Source organism: Paramacrobiotus metropolitanus, unplaced genomic scaffold (genome assembly GCF_019649055.1).
Source record: "Paramacrobiotus metropolitanus isolate TYO unplaced genomic scaffold, Prichtersi_v1.0 Parri_scaffold0000032, whole genome shotgun sequence".
Taxonomy (NCBI): domain Eukaryota; kingdom Metazoa; phylum Tardigrada; class Eutardigrada; order Parachela; family Macrobiotidae; genus Paramacrobiotus; species Paramacrobiotus metropolitanus.
In genome coordinates, this window is record NW_026570252.1 from 254,347 (window position 1) to 271,319 (window position 16,973).

The window sequence follows — 16,973 nt, forward strand, 5'->3', positions numbered from 1 at the left end:
TGTCACCAGTTCGCTTGGCCATGGTTACTGAATTACTCCTTAGTCCAACCAATATTTAATCTGTTTAGCTGTTAGTGCTCCAGCGTTTTATAGCCGAGTGCGCGCATAACGGTAGCAGTAAATTATTTGATATATTTGTCTGCGAAATCTTCCTTTTTTCGCTGCTAGTACTGCGATAAAAGAAGGGCAATCCTCATAGCATTCTGGAGTCTGAAACAATGTACGAAATACACAAGTGAGCGTGTGCTTCGCAGTCTCTCGTCAGCGTTCCCGTGTCTCATCGTATTTACGGTTTGCAACTTCTCGTTAATGTAAACCGAGAATATGGGCATTTAGCACGGTTCTTGCGTTTTGGCTCCACAGCCTCCAATTACTAGTGCGCTGTTGTGCAGGACAAATGTCAGGATGCTCCTCAAAGCCAAGAAAATGTAGAATCGGTCCCAGTACTATCCGAAATTCGCATGCTGTACACTGAATTACGTCGTCCCTCTACACCCGAACAGCGTAGCGCGAAGAAACTGAAAACTGATTCTGCATACAACCTGAAACTGTCGCCTGTGGATGAACTATGGGAGCTGGTGGACCCGAATCCAGACATCCATGCTTTGTTTCGACAGTTTAATCGCGACTACTTTTGCAATGCTATCCGCAATGTGGATTTGGAGTGGACCAAGCGGCTGATGCAGTAAGTTGCAGTAACTGCTGACGTTTTCTTCATTATTCAGTATACTATAATTATTATATAATTATTATATGTAATTATTATATAATTATTATGTAATTATTATGTAATTATAATATAATTATTATACGTATCCAAGTATACTCTGTATAAGTATCTATACGTGTATCGTAATCTATGTGTGATATGCATAATGCATTTAGTATTGAGCCGTGTTAGAGGTTTAAGAGCGGTCGGCCTGCTTTTGCCGTTTCAGTTTGCCTTTTCCAACTTTTTCTTTACCTTTGCCGCCGTGAAAACCTTAGCCTTTGCCTTCGCCGTCCTAATCTACCGTTGCAAAACAGTAAACCTTCAGAATCAGAGTCAGACTTTGAGCGGTCAGAGTCACAGTTAGAGCAGTCAGAGTCAGAGTTTGAGTGGTCAGGATCAGAGTTTGAGCCTGGGCCTTTCGACAGCCTTGGCCGGTAATTAACCGTAAAAAAATCGAACTACTTTTGACACATTATCCTTTCAAGACTTTTCACTTGCTGTTTTCTGCATTAAAACGTTTTTATAATCACAGTGCAGGTATACATAATGCATAGCTATAGTTGTACATAGCAAGTTATATATAGTTATACAAAGCAAGTTATACATAGTTGGACATAGCTGTGCAAGTATCAAATTTACACATATCTATATATTTACAGCAATTTATCATTCAAATTCCTAGAAAACAAACTGAATTATAAATATGTATAAATATAAATATCTGTGAATTTTCATGTGTGCGCCGGCGCTACGGTGAGCTACCTATGTACAAAACCTGCTGTGATTGTGAAAAAAAGGCAAGCAGAGCAAGTGAAAAGTCTTGAAAGGGTAACCGGTTAACAGTGGCTCGGCTTCTTACAGTAATTAGCGGCAATGGCTTTCGAAACGGTTTTTATTATTAGGCGGCGAAGTCAAGGGCTAAGGTTTTCACGGCGGCAAGAAGAAAGGTAAATCAAAGTTTGGAAAAGGCAACTGTAACTGCAAAGGCAAAGGGGCGGCTGAGATAAAACAGGCCGACCATTTGAAAAGCAACTTCTACCAAAACAGCATACATAGCACTTTGTAGCGTTCTCACATACATCGCACTTCCCGTTGGTGACTTTGATCTGAAAGTTGCCCATAACCCGCGTGACTGCGCGGTCACTGAAACATTCCACAGACCTGTGACAATACAGTGCAAGCAAGATTGATAGTTTTTTTTCGTCTACTATGGTGCAAGTATTTCGGCTTACTTTGAACAACACCACCGTAGACTGTTTACCGTTTATTTAAAAATGTGGGTTTGCTCAGAATATTTTCCGTTTTGCTTTAAAAATTCCAAGTTTTATAACGATTATGAGTGTTTTTTCAATGTTTAAAATTTAATCATTTTAATTCGTGTAAATCTGCGGAAGCATACCGACATGTGCAGTGGCTGTAGCCTATTAAAACCCCACATTTTTATAGACTGGCTGGGGCCTTCCGATACCAACAGAAAGATGAGAGCCGTTTGATCGCGCTAAGTGAACCATTGCTGAAGTTCCGTCCGCGAAAAGACCTGGTTGAGACCTTGCTGCACGAGATGATTCATGCTTATCTCTCCATTATGAACAAACGTGACCCTGAGAGTCATGGAAAAAATTTCGATGAGCAAATGCTTCGAATCAATAAGCTGACCGGCGCCAACATCATGATCGGACATACTTTTTATGACGAAGTGGATTATTACCTGCAGCACGAATGGCGCTGCAACGGTCGTTGCCAGTACGAAGTACCGGAATACGGGTACTTCAGGCGTGCGCGCAATCTTCCACCAAGTCCTGCTGATTATTGGTGGGCCGATCACGCTGCAACGTGTAATGGAGTGTTTATCAAAATCAGGGAGCCGGAAGGGTACACTAGCGGGACACCAAACAATCTCGAGGATGAGGTCAATGAGTTCTATGAACCATGCGGGACGTTCGGACCTTCACCGTGTAGCTTCATGGGATCAAAATCAGCAAAAGTTTCAAGTTCTCCTTCTATGCAGGCTCCCACTGTCGCATTGCCTGCATCTCTTCCAGTGGCTCCTCCTTCAGTGGCGGAAATTTATGGATTCATAGTGCCTTCCTCAGCAGCACCACCAGCGTCTTTTAAATCTGTGGGCCATCCAACTGCAGCTTCTTCACCAGCGTACTATGGGACTCCAATGCCCTCAGTTGCAGCTCCATTTCCAGTGCCTTATGCAGCTGCGGTGCCTCCAGTGGCAGCTCCTCTAACAGCGTATTACGGAGCTCCGGTACCTTTAGTTGCAGCTCCAGCGCTTGCGTATTACGGCGCGCCGGTACCTCGAGCTGCAGCTCCTTCACTAGCGTTTTATGGAGCTCCAATTGCAGCCACATTCCCAGGGGCAGATTATGGATTTTCAACGCCCTCATTTGCATTTCCCGCTCCACCTACCCTTCCCCATTACGAAGCCCCAGTGCTGTTTTCTGTTCCACCGGTAGAAGCTTTCTGGTGGGCTTCTATACCTCCGGTTTTAGGTTCTGCATCTGCATTCGGTTATGAATTTCTGGCGCCTCCGTCCGAAACCCCATTACCGGAAGGATATCCAGCCTCAGTACTTTCATCGTCTTAGCCGTCTTAGTAGATATGCGGCAGCCATGAGATTTCATCGAGAACAGTCTGAAACACCGCGTACAAAATTCTGATATCGTCGCCCATCAGAAAAATGAATTTAAAGGCCGCAATATCATCAATTCATCACCAGCATTGCTAGCCATTTCAGTCGTGTTTTTAGTTCTGCCTCATAAGTTCGTTCGATGGATGGTACTTTAAAAATTTACCTACCGAAGTTGAAAGAATGTACCGGTAAATATTTTGTTGTTCTGTTGTAAAATTTTTATGGCTGTGACCGCTGTCGCTATAGAGACGATGACGGTTGAAAGAGCTTGGTTTTTTTGTTTTGGTTTGTATTGATTTGGAATTGTCTGTGATTTCGTTTACTTCTTTTATGAGCCTTCAATTTTTGATGTTTGCAGGAAATGCTTCAGTTGCAAAAAAAACAATCGAATAATCCGGTGTAGAGGCAGAAATACATAAATAATGCTACATCATAAGCGCCCACAGGAGGTAACTAGACTAGAAATATTGGAGCTTGCATATATAATTAAATGACTTTCGATATTGTAGAACACTGGGATCTGCAATATTCATGCTCCTAGCATTGTGATTGGCAATTTGTTGTGGATTGCCAATGTTATGCTATCCATTGTTTTCCAGGTCAACCATACAGGCACTAGTTATGGGAGATAAGAAAAATTCACACTTGAAACCAAATGTGGCTCCGTATCTGTTCAGCTAAAAACCGTACGATACCCTTCGTTGCGCATGCACTTTTCCACATGAACACCACTAACTACGGTATTAACAGCGGAATCTCACTTACTAGTTACTAATTACGAAAAAGGGCACGTATTGGGACACGAAAGCCATGACGGCCAATGTCGCGATGATGATTCCCCATGGCACGCTAAACAGAAGGGCGATAAAGCGGCTGAACCCAGAGCCGGCGCGCTGAAGTATTTTGTGGATTATGGCTAGAAGGCCTGCTAAGAGGATTATGGACAGACTTCCCGTAGCAATGACCATAGTTACGAACGACAAAGTCCCGGCTTCTGCAGTACTGCGTACTCCCAAAAGCTGGTACCAGATGCCGTTATACGGCAGTGTTGTGGTGCCATTCCAACTGGAATTAGCTGTGTTGGGCGAGCCTCGTCTGGGTGGTGGAGATAGTACACGAGGGCTGTGTGGGCAGGAATTTGCTGTACATCCGCACCGTGGTTCAGCCAGTTCAGTCATCCTCTGTATACTGCAGACAACAACATTCATACAGATATAAAAGCCGCAACTCACCCTGATTGCATTATACTAACTACAAAATAAGGGCTCAGGAAAGACCTGATGTTTCTGACAATATCGATGAGGATTTCCATATTCCGATCACGGTTGCAGCGTTGTGGGAGCCCGTGTTCTCCGCCGGCAGAACAATGTACGGCTCGTAAATGGACCCGTGCGACAGCGATACGAGCACAAAGAGAAGCGAAACGCACAGCATTACACCGCGTGCATCCATAATCTCGAGTCGTCAAATTGGTATTACAGTTCAAATTAACGCCAAAAGGATTCTAGTGGTTTAGTGATCAGAGTACTGATAAGCAGTGTAGTATCTGCAGTGATAAAAAATTTGGCAGTATCACTGTAATGTAGCAAATTTAAGAAAAAAACTGCTGACCTGTGCCTAGGCAGTCCATTTTACTGCGTTGAAGAGTGATGAGTGAACGAGAAAACGGTACTATAAATGGCCCAGACTGATTATTACTCGAACAAAGCATTTGTATCCTGTCACATTCAACGTGAAAAGGCCAGGTGGATCCGTTTTCCGCATAACAGTCTAACTATTGTGCAGGAAAGCCGCCAACCCCCGAACCTAACCGGTTGCATCGGCGTTGCAAAGCTATGAACAACGCAAGTGGAGCGCGGTCAACATTTTGACCTCAAATCAACGTCGCAGGAATTTATTTCAGTGCTTCCATGAATGTACTCTTCAACAAATTTACGAAACTCTGTAAGACGGCTCGAACTACCATTAGGTTAAAGAATTACTGAGTATGTTAGCCTGGCCGTCTTTAAAAAAAAACGTCGAATTAATTGATTATAAGGTACGGCTGTGTTTATTTGTTTTATGTTTAAACTTTTAATGTGCATAAGACGACAAACACATATTGATGTACTTTTAGATAAGGTACGGCTGTGTTTTAAATTTTAATGCAGCGTGCATGAGACGACAGACACATTTTGATGTGTTTTTAGGGAATCTTAAAAATGACCGTCGCACTGCGCTGGACGGTTGGTATTGCATTGTGCATTCTTTGGAACGTCGGGACGGGACAATCGGAATCTCCCGCAATTGCCCCACAGGATTCATTGCAAAGCCCTGTGCCTCCGTCGTACTATAATCCCAAGTCTGGCACTGCGACTGATGTGGCTTACCAAAGTCTTCAAGTCTTATTAGAAATTCGGTGAGTCTGGTTCAGCAGTAGGACATGCCGAAAGAAGGTCGTCGTAGGTGCAATATCGCTATTGCGATCACTGTGACCGCTACGAATACCGTCATAGACGATCGTTTTGAAACTTCGAGTATAACACAAAATCACAATAATTTATACGGTTAATTAGGCTATTACTCATTTTTACTGCATGTAATTAATTTAGCCAGTTATGCAAGAATTTGTGCTGCTATGGTTTTCGCTTCCTAATTCAGAATCTCTTTCGCTAACAGATATAATATTTACTCACGCAGACGTAACACTTAATTTTCGTGTGGACCATTCGGAGAATGGGATGTGTTTTCCTTAGTGAAATCATTTAATTATATTGAAAACCTTTTCCAATCGAAAGACTTTCTTCCGAATATCCACTTATCTACTGTTCATGATGTGCATTCTGAAGGACCCGTTGACGAACTAATCCGGTGTCTGTTGATTGTAGTGCAACGCTGGAAACGATTGCGGAACGATTACCGTCGCCGGCGAGCGCGGATTTTTCGTGCTCTGCCGCCGATCTGCCGGATGGAAAATACACCGATGCCGAGCCGTCGTCCTCCCATTGGCTGTGGGATATGCTAACCGGGAGTAGGCGGTCCTTGGGACGTTGGCCAGATTCTCCTTTACGTTATTTCGGGGATAATTGTGGCGGTGTTTGTTCTCCTAGTGGTTTCCTGCACTCTGGAATTCAATGACTTCGCCATGGAGATCACGAACAAGCTCCTCGCTTCTGCTGCAGCGAGATAAGAGCCATCTCTTCATTGATTAGACTACACGGAAACCGGGATGTGCTACATTTAGAGCGACAGTAATAAATTTTATGTCTGTTAAATTTTTGGGAAGTAACCGGAAATTTTGTCTGACTTGTATTTAAATAAGTTTTGATGTGCATACTTTCATCCTGTTTAGAATGATGTCCAACGCTCGTGCGCAAAAAAAAATATGTTTGTGTACGAGTTCTGTTGCGAAGTTGTGGCATAACGAATAGCATTTCGATCTTCAAACCGATTAAAGTTGTAAAACAAATAGGTAAAGTAGCCGCTAGACGAACTTGAACTACTTCCAGAGTGTGATGTACGGAAAAGGTACCCACACGCTGCTCGCTTTGTCCAGGTAACGTGTGCGATTTCCGATAGGGAGCGGATCTAAAAGGTCGCCTAGCGGCTACAGTGCAAATCTTTTGGCAGTAGCATACAACAATGCAAAAATGTGTTTCGGAGCGCATGGAAGCCAAATTTTTCGTGGATAAACGCAAATTGTATGCCATGTATCTGCACCGCAGAGAGGGATGTGCTAAGCATGGGATGTCACTTGTGTCAGTGGGGATACTATTGCGCCTTCCCATATGAAATCTACGGCGGCAAACGCAGGCTGCAGCTGCGGTGGAAGCGGAAGAAAAAAAGGCGCAGCTGTTTGCGTACGAGTACTTGTTCGGCAGGTATATCTTTGCTCCGATAGCTTTTGCACCAATGGGCCCCTGGGGTCCGGCCGCCATCGCCATTATCAAAGAACTGGGCAAACGACTAGAACAGCCTACAGGGGAGAAGAGTTCCCATGAATTTCTACGCCAAAGATCGTCGTTGGCGATAATAGTGATAGTGACAGTGCGATACAGCGGGGGAACGCGACCTCAGTTTTGGGAACAATGGAAGGAGCAGAAAAGTTAAACTATGTTTTAATGTTGTAAAACTGTGATTTTTTTTATTAAATAATGATACATTGTACCACAGGCGAATAAAGATAGATCTGCACCCAGTAACTTCCCTAAAAGAGCCGGCACTGGTGTGGGTGTCGTGGACAGCGAAGGCTTCTTAACGCGCCAAAGTTCAGTTGACGGTGATTTCTGAAAAAGAATACAGCTGCGATTGACACGGTTGAAACCTACCCCGACCTACGGTGACTACATACCTACGGTGACTGAACAAAATGGCCGTCTCCATCGTTTGGTTTACTACTCCCTAACCATTCGTCGCACCGTAACATGCTTACACTCATTCGATAGAGAATTTTACGGACTACTACAAACAACAAAGTTCGTTAAAACAAATTAAGACATGCTCGTAAGCAATGGGGTGAAAAGAAATTTTGTAAAAATTTATCGTGTCCCAGCTCCCAAAACTCAGAATCTTGAGCCATTTCGTTCCCGTAGGAGCCCTTTGAGCTTTTTCTTGTGTTCTATCTAGAGGATGGGTTTTTATTTTAATTTTTAAAATAAATGCTGACCTGGGGCTCGCGCCGGATGTGCTATGCAGGCAGCGCATTTGCTGCTGCCAGAGCGCAACAGCAAATGTTGGTTCAATTGAAATGTGTAGCTAATTCCCTGTTCCTGCAGAAACTACATTGATTAAGATCCGTACTGCTTGCATTAGTAAATAAAGTAATGAATCAATTTCCAGACTTTGTACTTGCCGTTTTCACGAGAATTCCATGTGCGTGGCAACAGTTCGCTCGTCTCCTGAACGAACGCACAATAAAACAGAGGACAACTGCTGTACCAATGACCGTAATGTAAAATACTGCGATCTACTGCGCTGATTAACAGCAGTTTTTAATTTAGGAATAGGGGATTTTGAATTTTTGTTTCCGGTACATCCCCCAACTCCACCTAATTTTCCAAAATAAATTTACTGTTAAGTTAGATCTTTACATAAGGCCAGGTTTACTTACATTTTGCATGTTGCGAAGATTGCTCTTTCGAATGAAACAGACATGCTGCCAATCAGACATTGGACTGACCCAGCAAACCTTGGTAAATCAGACGGCCATTTTGTTCAGCCACCCGGTACATAACAAAATTTATGCTATTCTGAAGTATTTGCAGAATGTAAAAAATTTAAAATTCGGAGCAATTTTTCTTGTTCGATCTTAAAGTCGGTTCGGTAGACCAGCGGACCAAAATTTCAATGCTAAAACCGCCAATTTTGGTCCTAGGATGAAGCCGTTGTTTTTCGGTAGTTGTGCCAAAAACCGCTCTGTTCGTCAAATGTGTCGCACTAATTCAGACACGCGTACGAGTTTTGAATCACTAATTACCACATGGTTGTTGTTTAAGGATTATTATTTGCCCTAACGAAACGTTGTACCTTTGTACAAACTTCCAATAAACAAACTGCAAGCAAAAATTAATAGGTATTTGCGCGGTACCGTTTGAGAAACATAATAACCTAATTATAATCAAAAATTCATAAAGTTGAAATAACGTTTTGCATATGGTGTTTTCAAACGGATTTATGTCTTAATCAGCATTGTTCAGAAGGACTGCGGATCACGTGTCTCGGATGAAATCACACAAGGTTGTAGAAGCCTTTCTTCACTAATTCTTTGCCACTGCTGGCCGTCCGCGGATTCTTTCGAAATGTCTTACGCAGGGATGACATAATTACATTATTCCAGCGCAAGACGTCGCGAAAGACTGGATCGCGGATCCTCATAGCTGGCATAAAATTGGTGTAATGAACGACGGTAGAAAGAAAGAACGAGACAATGTACGTAGCCAGCTTGATAGCATTGCGGTGAAGATGAGTGAAAGCTGGAGCTTGTGCCGGGCGTTAGCTTGGCTTAGAAAACCGGCGTAAATTTGATACTTGCAGTTACAGCAAATGCATTTTAAATGACTATATTTTCCTCGTTTTTTACTGATCGCTGAACGAACTGGTCTGTTGAAAAGCTTTAGAGCGAGTGAACACATTAGTTTTAACGTCCATAATGAATTGTTCTCGTATATACATGTAATGTAAACTGCTGGCTGTTGAGCGATATAACCTGCGGCTGCTTTTCTCAATGTTTTCAGCAGCTAATGACCGTACAACGTACCATCGTGTTTCGCTTTCTGCAACACATACAGGTAATTTATTTTGACAAATGAGCTGCTGAGGTTATCAGTCTCGGCGAGCAATGTTGAAGGTACTGTAGTTTAAGAAAGTACTCACCGCTCCACGAATTATGCAATATACGCTGGTCGAACATAGTTCTCCGATCCCGGTATCATTGTACAGTTTACACCGCCAGAAATCCTTCTAAATTTTTACAATAAAATAAATAAAAACTAATGATAAAATTATTTCTGAAGATTTCAGGACTCCGGGTGTTTGTATAGTACCGGCAAAAAATGGCTAGAATATTTTTATAAAGGTGAGCGCTGACAGTAGCGAATTATAAAGGAAAACACGTGCCGCCAACGATAAATTAAGTGTGACTAGTGACTCTTAATACATGCAACTTTAGATTCCGTCAGAATTTTGACACGATACCGTATTTTTCAGTTGGACATTATTTGCCTAATTGAGATTAATTGAGCCAATCCTAATTATTTGTTAGCAATTTACTGGAACCCAACTCAACGGCGCGACAGTGCCATCAAATATATTAGCCAGACAAAAATTCTCAGATAACTTGTCGCTTCAGGTGGTTGTTTTTCTTTTGATAAAATACAGCGAAAATATGCCGTTGCATAGGGTTGGTAAGTTTAACGTGGAAATGTACGCCAAACAACAGAGCACTTCATTGATTTTGATTGGCATCTCTTTTACTTTTCCTTGCCGAAGGTTGAACAGTTCGTTGTGCACAGGTATCTGGATGAAAGAAACAACATCATAATATTCACTGACGTGGCTAACAGCACCGTAAAACGACAGGCAAAACAAATCTGTCCAATAACATTAAAGACTAAAACAACATCGGTTTTTCGGTAGTGCCTTCTTAATATTTATGTTCTTTCAAGGAAAATGTTGTGAATTGTAGAAGAATGTGGGGGTAAAAATAAATCAAAAAGCACACAGTATTTTTAAAACATTTTATTAGTGCTCCCTCATTGCAGTACCTTGAAACTGGCGATCAAAACGCTATCCGTACACAAACACTATACGGAATTGCCATGCTAAGCTTCGTAGGGGATTGATTACCCGCTCAAAACTTTGACAAGAAGACCCTTGAGGCATATAGTCAACAGACAGTTCTTGCGTACAGGTATGTATTATAAAAGGTGCACAGCAATGCTGAACTGACGCCCCCAGAGCCGCATCAAACTGCCTGTTACCAGATAAAATGTCGCCAATGATGCCGTTAAAAAGGATATTTCAACTTTCGTTACCATGCAGCTTTATCTCGACGGCAATCTGCCAGTAAGTGTAACCTACTCGGAAATTCACTTGGCAGCCTTCCGCCAGCGATGCCCACGTGCAATTGTTGGCGCTTGCCCGATAAACCGCGGATAACGGGAGGCCGGGAGCTAGGCTGGCGTCGCTTTTGCAGCATCCTACCGGCCGGGCTTCCGTTATCCGCGGCTCTGCGATGTTACGGTTGGTTATGATGCACTGGGACACCAGCTGGCTACCGAGACACGCTGCACTCCCTACGCAACCACAAAACCCACAAGTAAGCCTTACAGCGCTCCTGAAGGTCTATTAAATTATGGCTGCATGCACGGATGATCTATCTGATTTAAATATATCTGTTAATCAATAATTTAATTCACAAAAGTATTTGTAGACCAGTACGTGAGCTCCACAGTTAACTTACATATCCAGCGTCTGCACTACTGTTATACGTACGGATACATTCTATACATTATACATTACATGCATGCCCGTCTTTGGCTTTTTGGAGCAGGTCCGCACGACCTCGCGCCAGCTGGAAATGGCCGAACGTTCCCGGCAAACGAATAAAATTTGCTAAAAAAAAGTAATCTTTTCGCACATTTTGATTGCAGTTTTCGATGCGTCAAAGCCGCAAAAACTCACGAGCAGCAAACGGACCAACACCTATGTTTCTAAAACCTTGCCTACGAACAACACTACCTTCCTGGATTGTAAAAAAACTTCCTACAAAATGAAATGTTGTGAGATATCTGACAGCATAAATTGTACTCTTTTCACGCCATTACCGGTATGTACAAACCGTTTGGCTACGTAATACATTAAAGGAGTGACAAAAGTGCTAGGGAGTGTGCGAGAGCGAAACTCACCGAACAAGTACTCGAATTTGGTACTTTTTGCCGGCACAATTCGCGTTTGTAAAAATTATTTTTAGTGCAAATTTTTCTGGCATACTCTCGTGGCAGAAAGAAGGAATCCCATAGACTGGAAACGGTAAACAAGTGGCACAACGGTTATCTAAGAATTCATGGATCGTTTTTGTTTCCGTAGCAAGGCTGACCATTAATAAAGCCAGCACCAGCGACACGTGCTGGGCAAAAATCTAGCTGCAAATGCCCAAAAACTGGTGTAACCTTCGCTAACAAAAATACAAGATTAACAGCATCTGAATCATTAACAGAAAGACACAATTCCTTGGCGTCATTGCCGACTCGAAGCAGAAAGCACGATGTTTACGATAGATAGAGGTACATTCCGATTAAAACGAAGATAATCAGATCCCATGGTACGATGCTCAGCCCGCTGATGATGTGTTCCCATCGGTTTCGGGTGCGCAGTTGCCGAATACCGGCAGCAATACAGGCGCGGACGGCAATGCCAAGGAAAAATGGTATTACGATGATTATTAGACAGGTTGATATTCCACGAAATTCTGCAGCCTGTCGGGGATTTCAGACATCGGTGTCTCAGCAACGCTGCATGTATGTATTTGAGGTGGAGATTTATATACGGTCTGGTAAAGCAACATCGATGGCGGCTTCGTAGACTGCGTAGGAGATTCGGGGGTGGCATTCGGTGTCCGGGTAGAATGATTGCCAAGAATCGCATCCATTCGTATACTAAAATTAGCAAATTAAATTGCGACACCTTTCCCGCTTTTTCGGAACTTATCACTTTTCGCTATAGGTCGATTTGGAGCATTTGATCACCCTCTTCAAAATATACTGCGCAAGTAAACCGGTTGTTGTTCGAAAATTCGAAGTACTCCACTAAAAAGATAGGAGTACAGAGTACAAGTTGCTGTATTATCGCGCTGCAGTAGACCGGCTATTTTCAGTGTAAAAAAGGCACATCGAAATAAAATTTTGGTTACGGGGTGATTTACTGGCTTTTGCCGGATATAAGCCAATATTCGAAAAAAACATTTTGCTAGTCCAATATATCAATCAGCTTCAGACTGCAGCACCTGATTTGTTGGACACGATCAGCTAGCGTCTGCAGATCCCGTTTAATGTCGGGCATATCATGCTGGCATTTTACTGGCAGATCATGGAGATCAAGGAGCGGTTCGTAAAAGAACCCGCTCGACATAGATACGAACACGAAGAGCAAAAAAGCACACGGCATGGTCCCGCGTTGCATACTGTAGACAATAAGGTTGGTTTTACTATTAAAACACTGGAAGCGCTCCAATGGGAAGGCGGTTCAAATCCAAATAACAGCGAAAATGTAGTGCTTCATAAATTGGCAAAGACTGCAGTGAGCACGTCTCAACTCACTCGACTTTACCACGCTGATAAATTAATGATGTAAAACAGCTATCCGATAGCTGACTGGTTATTACTAAGTCAAAGGCGTATCCGGGTGTGCCAGCAGAAAGGATCTCAATACATCCGGGTGTTGTGTAATGGTTGAACGATTGCGCATGCAGTTTTAACGGCGGACCGAGAAGCGTTTCTGATGTTGTGCGCAGATCATTCTGCGCAACAGCGATGCACATGAGCGTACCCGTCACCTGTAACCGTTTAACTCGTCCGGATTTTTCAGATATCCGGTGGATGCCTTGGTGATTAAGCCATCAGTAGGAGGACGAGAACGAGCATGTTCACGATGCCGAACGGACTCACGCAAGGAGTGGAAACCACCCGCCAGGACTTCGGGAAGCGATGCCCGAAGTATAAAATGCTTTGAAGTTGTCATTTTAAAATTACCGGTGCTAGTCTGTGAAGTGCGAAATGCTTTTCATAGGTAGTGCAATATTCTATAAATCTTATAACCTATAAATCACTTCTTGTATCCTGTAAATGGCCATAGGTGTTGTTCCTAAGTTACGTAACAGGTTCAATTCATAAAAAAGGATAAATGGTAGAAATATTGAAAAATAATAATTCAAGAGCAGACAAGAGACACTGACATCCCAGCAGAAAAACCCTTAATTTAAATACAGAAGATCCCGGTATTTAATACTAAGTTAACAGAACAATTTTCATATTGCTGGCTCTCGCCGATATCTGTAGCGCTTTACAAATCTAAACTGTATAGCTGCTGTCCGCATAAAATTGGAAAAAAAACAACCCCAGGACTTATACTCAAGCGTAGCTTGTATATCAAAAAGCACTTACTAATGCTGACAGCACGAAGCGAAACGCCGCTACTGGAAACCAACTTCACACTTTGCTGAGACGCGTCATATGTATTATCGACCCCTTCTCTTAATAATGTCGCCCGTGATCCTGATCCTATTGAGGAGCTTTCCCGGAAAGCTTTTAAACTTGTTTAATTCCGTTCTTAGTCGGGTGCATCTCGTCGGAGTCCGCAAGTTCATGGGATCTTGGCGGAAATTCACTGTGATGGACCGCCCAATCCTCACTTTAACGATGTCCTCCGCGGTTTAACGCGAGTGCCGGCTCCTTCTCGAAAAACCGCGGATAACGGAAGCCCAGCAGCTGTCGCTGTTGCAACATCCGTCTGCTGGGCTGCCGTTATCCGCGGCTTTTCGGGTTGACGGTCGGTGAGGATGCGTTGGGATACCCGGACGCTACCCGGACACACAAAACCAAACGGGCGTACCTTTCTGTACGTTATACAGCGCTTGTAAAGGTCTTCTATATACGTATGAATTGTTGTAAAAGACGATGGATTGCCATCTGGTATGACCACATGGTCGCGCACTCGGCTTCTGCCACCTTATTGCTAATTAGCAATTAGCAATATGTAATTAGCTAATTAGCAAGTTTTTATTATAATAAAAACCGGTTTTCTCAATGTGCAGCTTCAGACTTCAGTTGAACGCACAAAACGTACGATTGCCCCACATGTACACAGTTTGTCAGCAGGCTGAGAAAGTGTGAAGACGACTTTGAAAAGAAGCGTTCGGCAACAGACAGAGTACTTGGTATGGGAGCACGCAGCCATTTAGTTATACATAGTACGTATCTGTTTGAAAAATCAAACATAAATAAGTAATTCTAGATAAAAGAAAACTGGATGAGAAAACGTAGGAAAAATTAAAAAGCTTAAGAAACAAAGACGGATTTGGAGCACCCTAGTTCGCTTTAGCACGGTAGATAGGCTGCTAGATTACCAGTCACTTGGAAACTGTTTTTCCTGGATTCTGAAAATTGCAGGCTGTTAGTGGATTCTTTCGAGATGTCCTGCGCCGGAATGGCATAAGTACATTATTCCAGCGCAGGATAAAGCGAAAGACGTGTTCGCGGGCTTTCCGTTATAACAGGCTTGTTAGGACTTATCCGGACGTTAGATCAACTTAATAGAACCGGCGTTCGCTTAATGGGTGCAATTACAGCGATGGAATTTTAACGGACTGTGTATTTTATTCATTTGACTAATCGCTGAACAAAATGCTTTAACGTGAAGCGGTATGTACAATATACAGTGAACACTTAACGGCCAAAATACGTACATAGCATAATTTGCTGGCTACCCATCGACATAACCCGCGGCTGCTTTTCTCGCAGTCTTGAGCAGGTAACGACCGCCAAACACTATATTGTGCTTTGTTTTCCGCATGATACGAATATAATTATTTTGATTGATGAGTGGAGGTCGTCGGTCCCAGCGAGCAGTATTAAAGGTATTGTAAGAAAATACTGCGCGCCGATGTTTTCGACTCAACCGGCATTATTTTTAAGGGATTTGGCCCGGTACATAGCACCAAATTCGTGTACATCCACGGGAACTTTCGCTGTCGCGCACTCCCAAACACTTTTTTGCATTGCTTTATGGTATTTTGTAGCCAAAAGAATTGTTTACGTAGGTGTGAAAACCGTTTGCGCGCGCAATATCCGGTTGCAGAGTTATGAGGGTAACAAAATTCCAAAAAGTTTAAATGCATTCAGGTGTACCAAAAGTCTCATTATGGGCCGATCCCTTTCAAATTTTGCACATAAATGCACATAACCATGAAGATCGTTCTTACAGGGATTCAGACTTCCACGATTTTTTTCGAATTTTAAAAAGAATTTTAAAATTTTTGAAATTCATTGTAAAATTTGAAAAACACGCTAGAACAATGGATCGGTGTAAGAACGATCTTCAGGATTGTGCGCATTTACGTGCAAAATTTCAAGAGGATCGGTCCATAATGAGACTTTTGCTACACCTGAATGCATTTAAACTTTTAGAATTTTGTTACCCTCGTAACTCTGCAACCGGATGTTGCGCGCGCAAACTTTTTTCACACCTACGTACACAAATCTTTTGGCTACAAAATACCATAAAGCAATGCAAAAAAGTGTTTGGGAGTGCGCGACAGCGAAAGTTCCAGGGGTTGTACACGAACGTAGTGCTATGTACCGGGCCAAATCCCTTAAACGTTGCAGCCTGTTAAAGTTAACTCGGCTGATGGGTGTGTCCGTCTGAATTATGAGGAAGGCCAGTATAGCCGGGATTATAAATCGGAATCTTCACTGTATGGCCTAAAAAAGAAATAAAAAATAAAAAAAATTAAAAAAAAAATTAAAAAATATTATAAAAATAATATAAAAAATTATTATTATAAAAAAATGTTATAAAAAATTTTTACTACATTGTAACAGTATATATTGTAAAAATTTTGACTACACTGTAACAGTATATATTGCAGCAGTACATATTGTAACATTTTTGACTACATTGTAACTGTTAAAATGTTATAAAGAATTCTGACTACGTTGCAACAGTATTTGTACTGTTATTGCTTACTGTCTGTTTTGTTTCAAGCCGCCTGACATCCATGCTCTTATGGGATTCGGCGGCACTTCCGGTATGAACAGATAGCTCGTATTCGGTAGGAAATTTTGCAGGTAATGTTTCCTTTATGTTTTATAAAGGATAATTTTTTAAAAATAACAGTATTTTTTATAATATTTTAAATAAATGTTGCTCATGATACCTTGCACTTAATATTAACAAAACTCACGATACCGAACGTCGTGTGTTATCTTCTCGAAATTTCAAAAAAATATCAGCAGGGCATTTATGTTCAACAGTCAGTTTGTATACTTCTAGTCAGAAACAATGGCACTGGCTATCGCTGAAATAACTGAGCGAACGCCGGTTCTATAAACTGACTAACGCGGTGCTGATTGCTGAGCCCAGCATAGT

At 42.3% G+C, this 16,973-nt stretch overlaps 1 protein-coding gene across 1 annotated transcript; it reads left to right on the plus strand.

Annotated features, from left to right (window-relative positions):
* The first annotated feature begins 439 nt into the window (after positions 1–439).
* On the plus strand, positions 440–2,827 carry LOC129588890 (DNA-dependent metalloprotease SPRTN-like). Its single transcript, XM_055483306.1, has 3 exons — positions 440–685; positions 2,159–2,667; positions 2,721–2,827. Exons 1-3 carry the CDS (start codon positions 462–464, stop codon positions 2,825–2,827), a joined length of 840 nt encoding a protein of 279 aa, XP_055339281.1. The 5' UTR covers positions 440–461.
* The last annotated feature ends 14,146 nt before the right edge of the window (positions 2,828–16,973 follow it).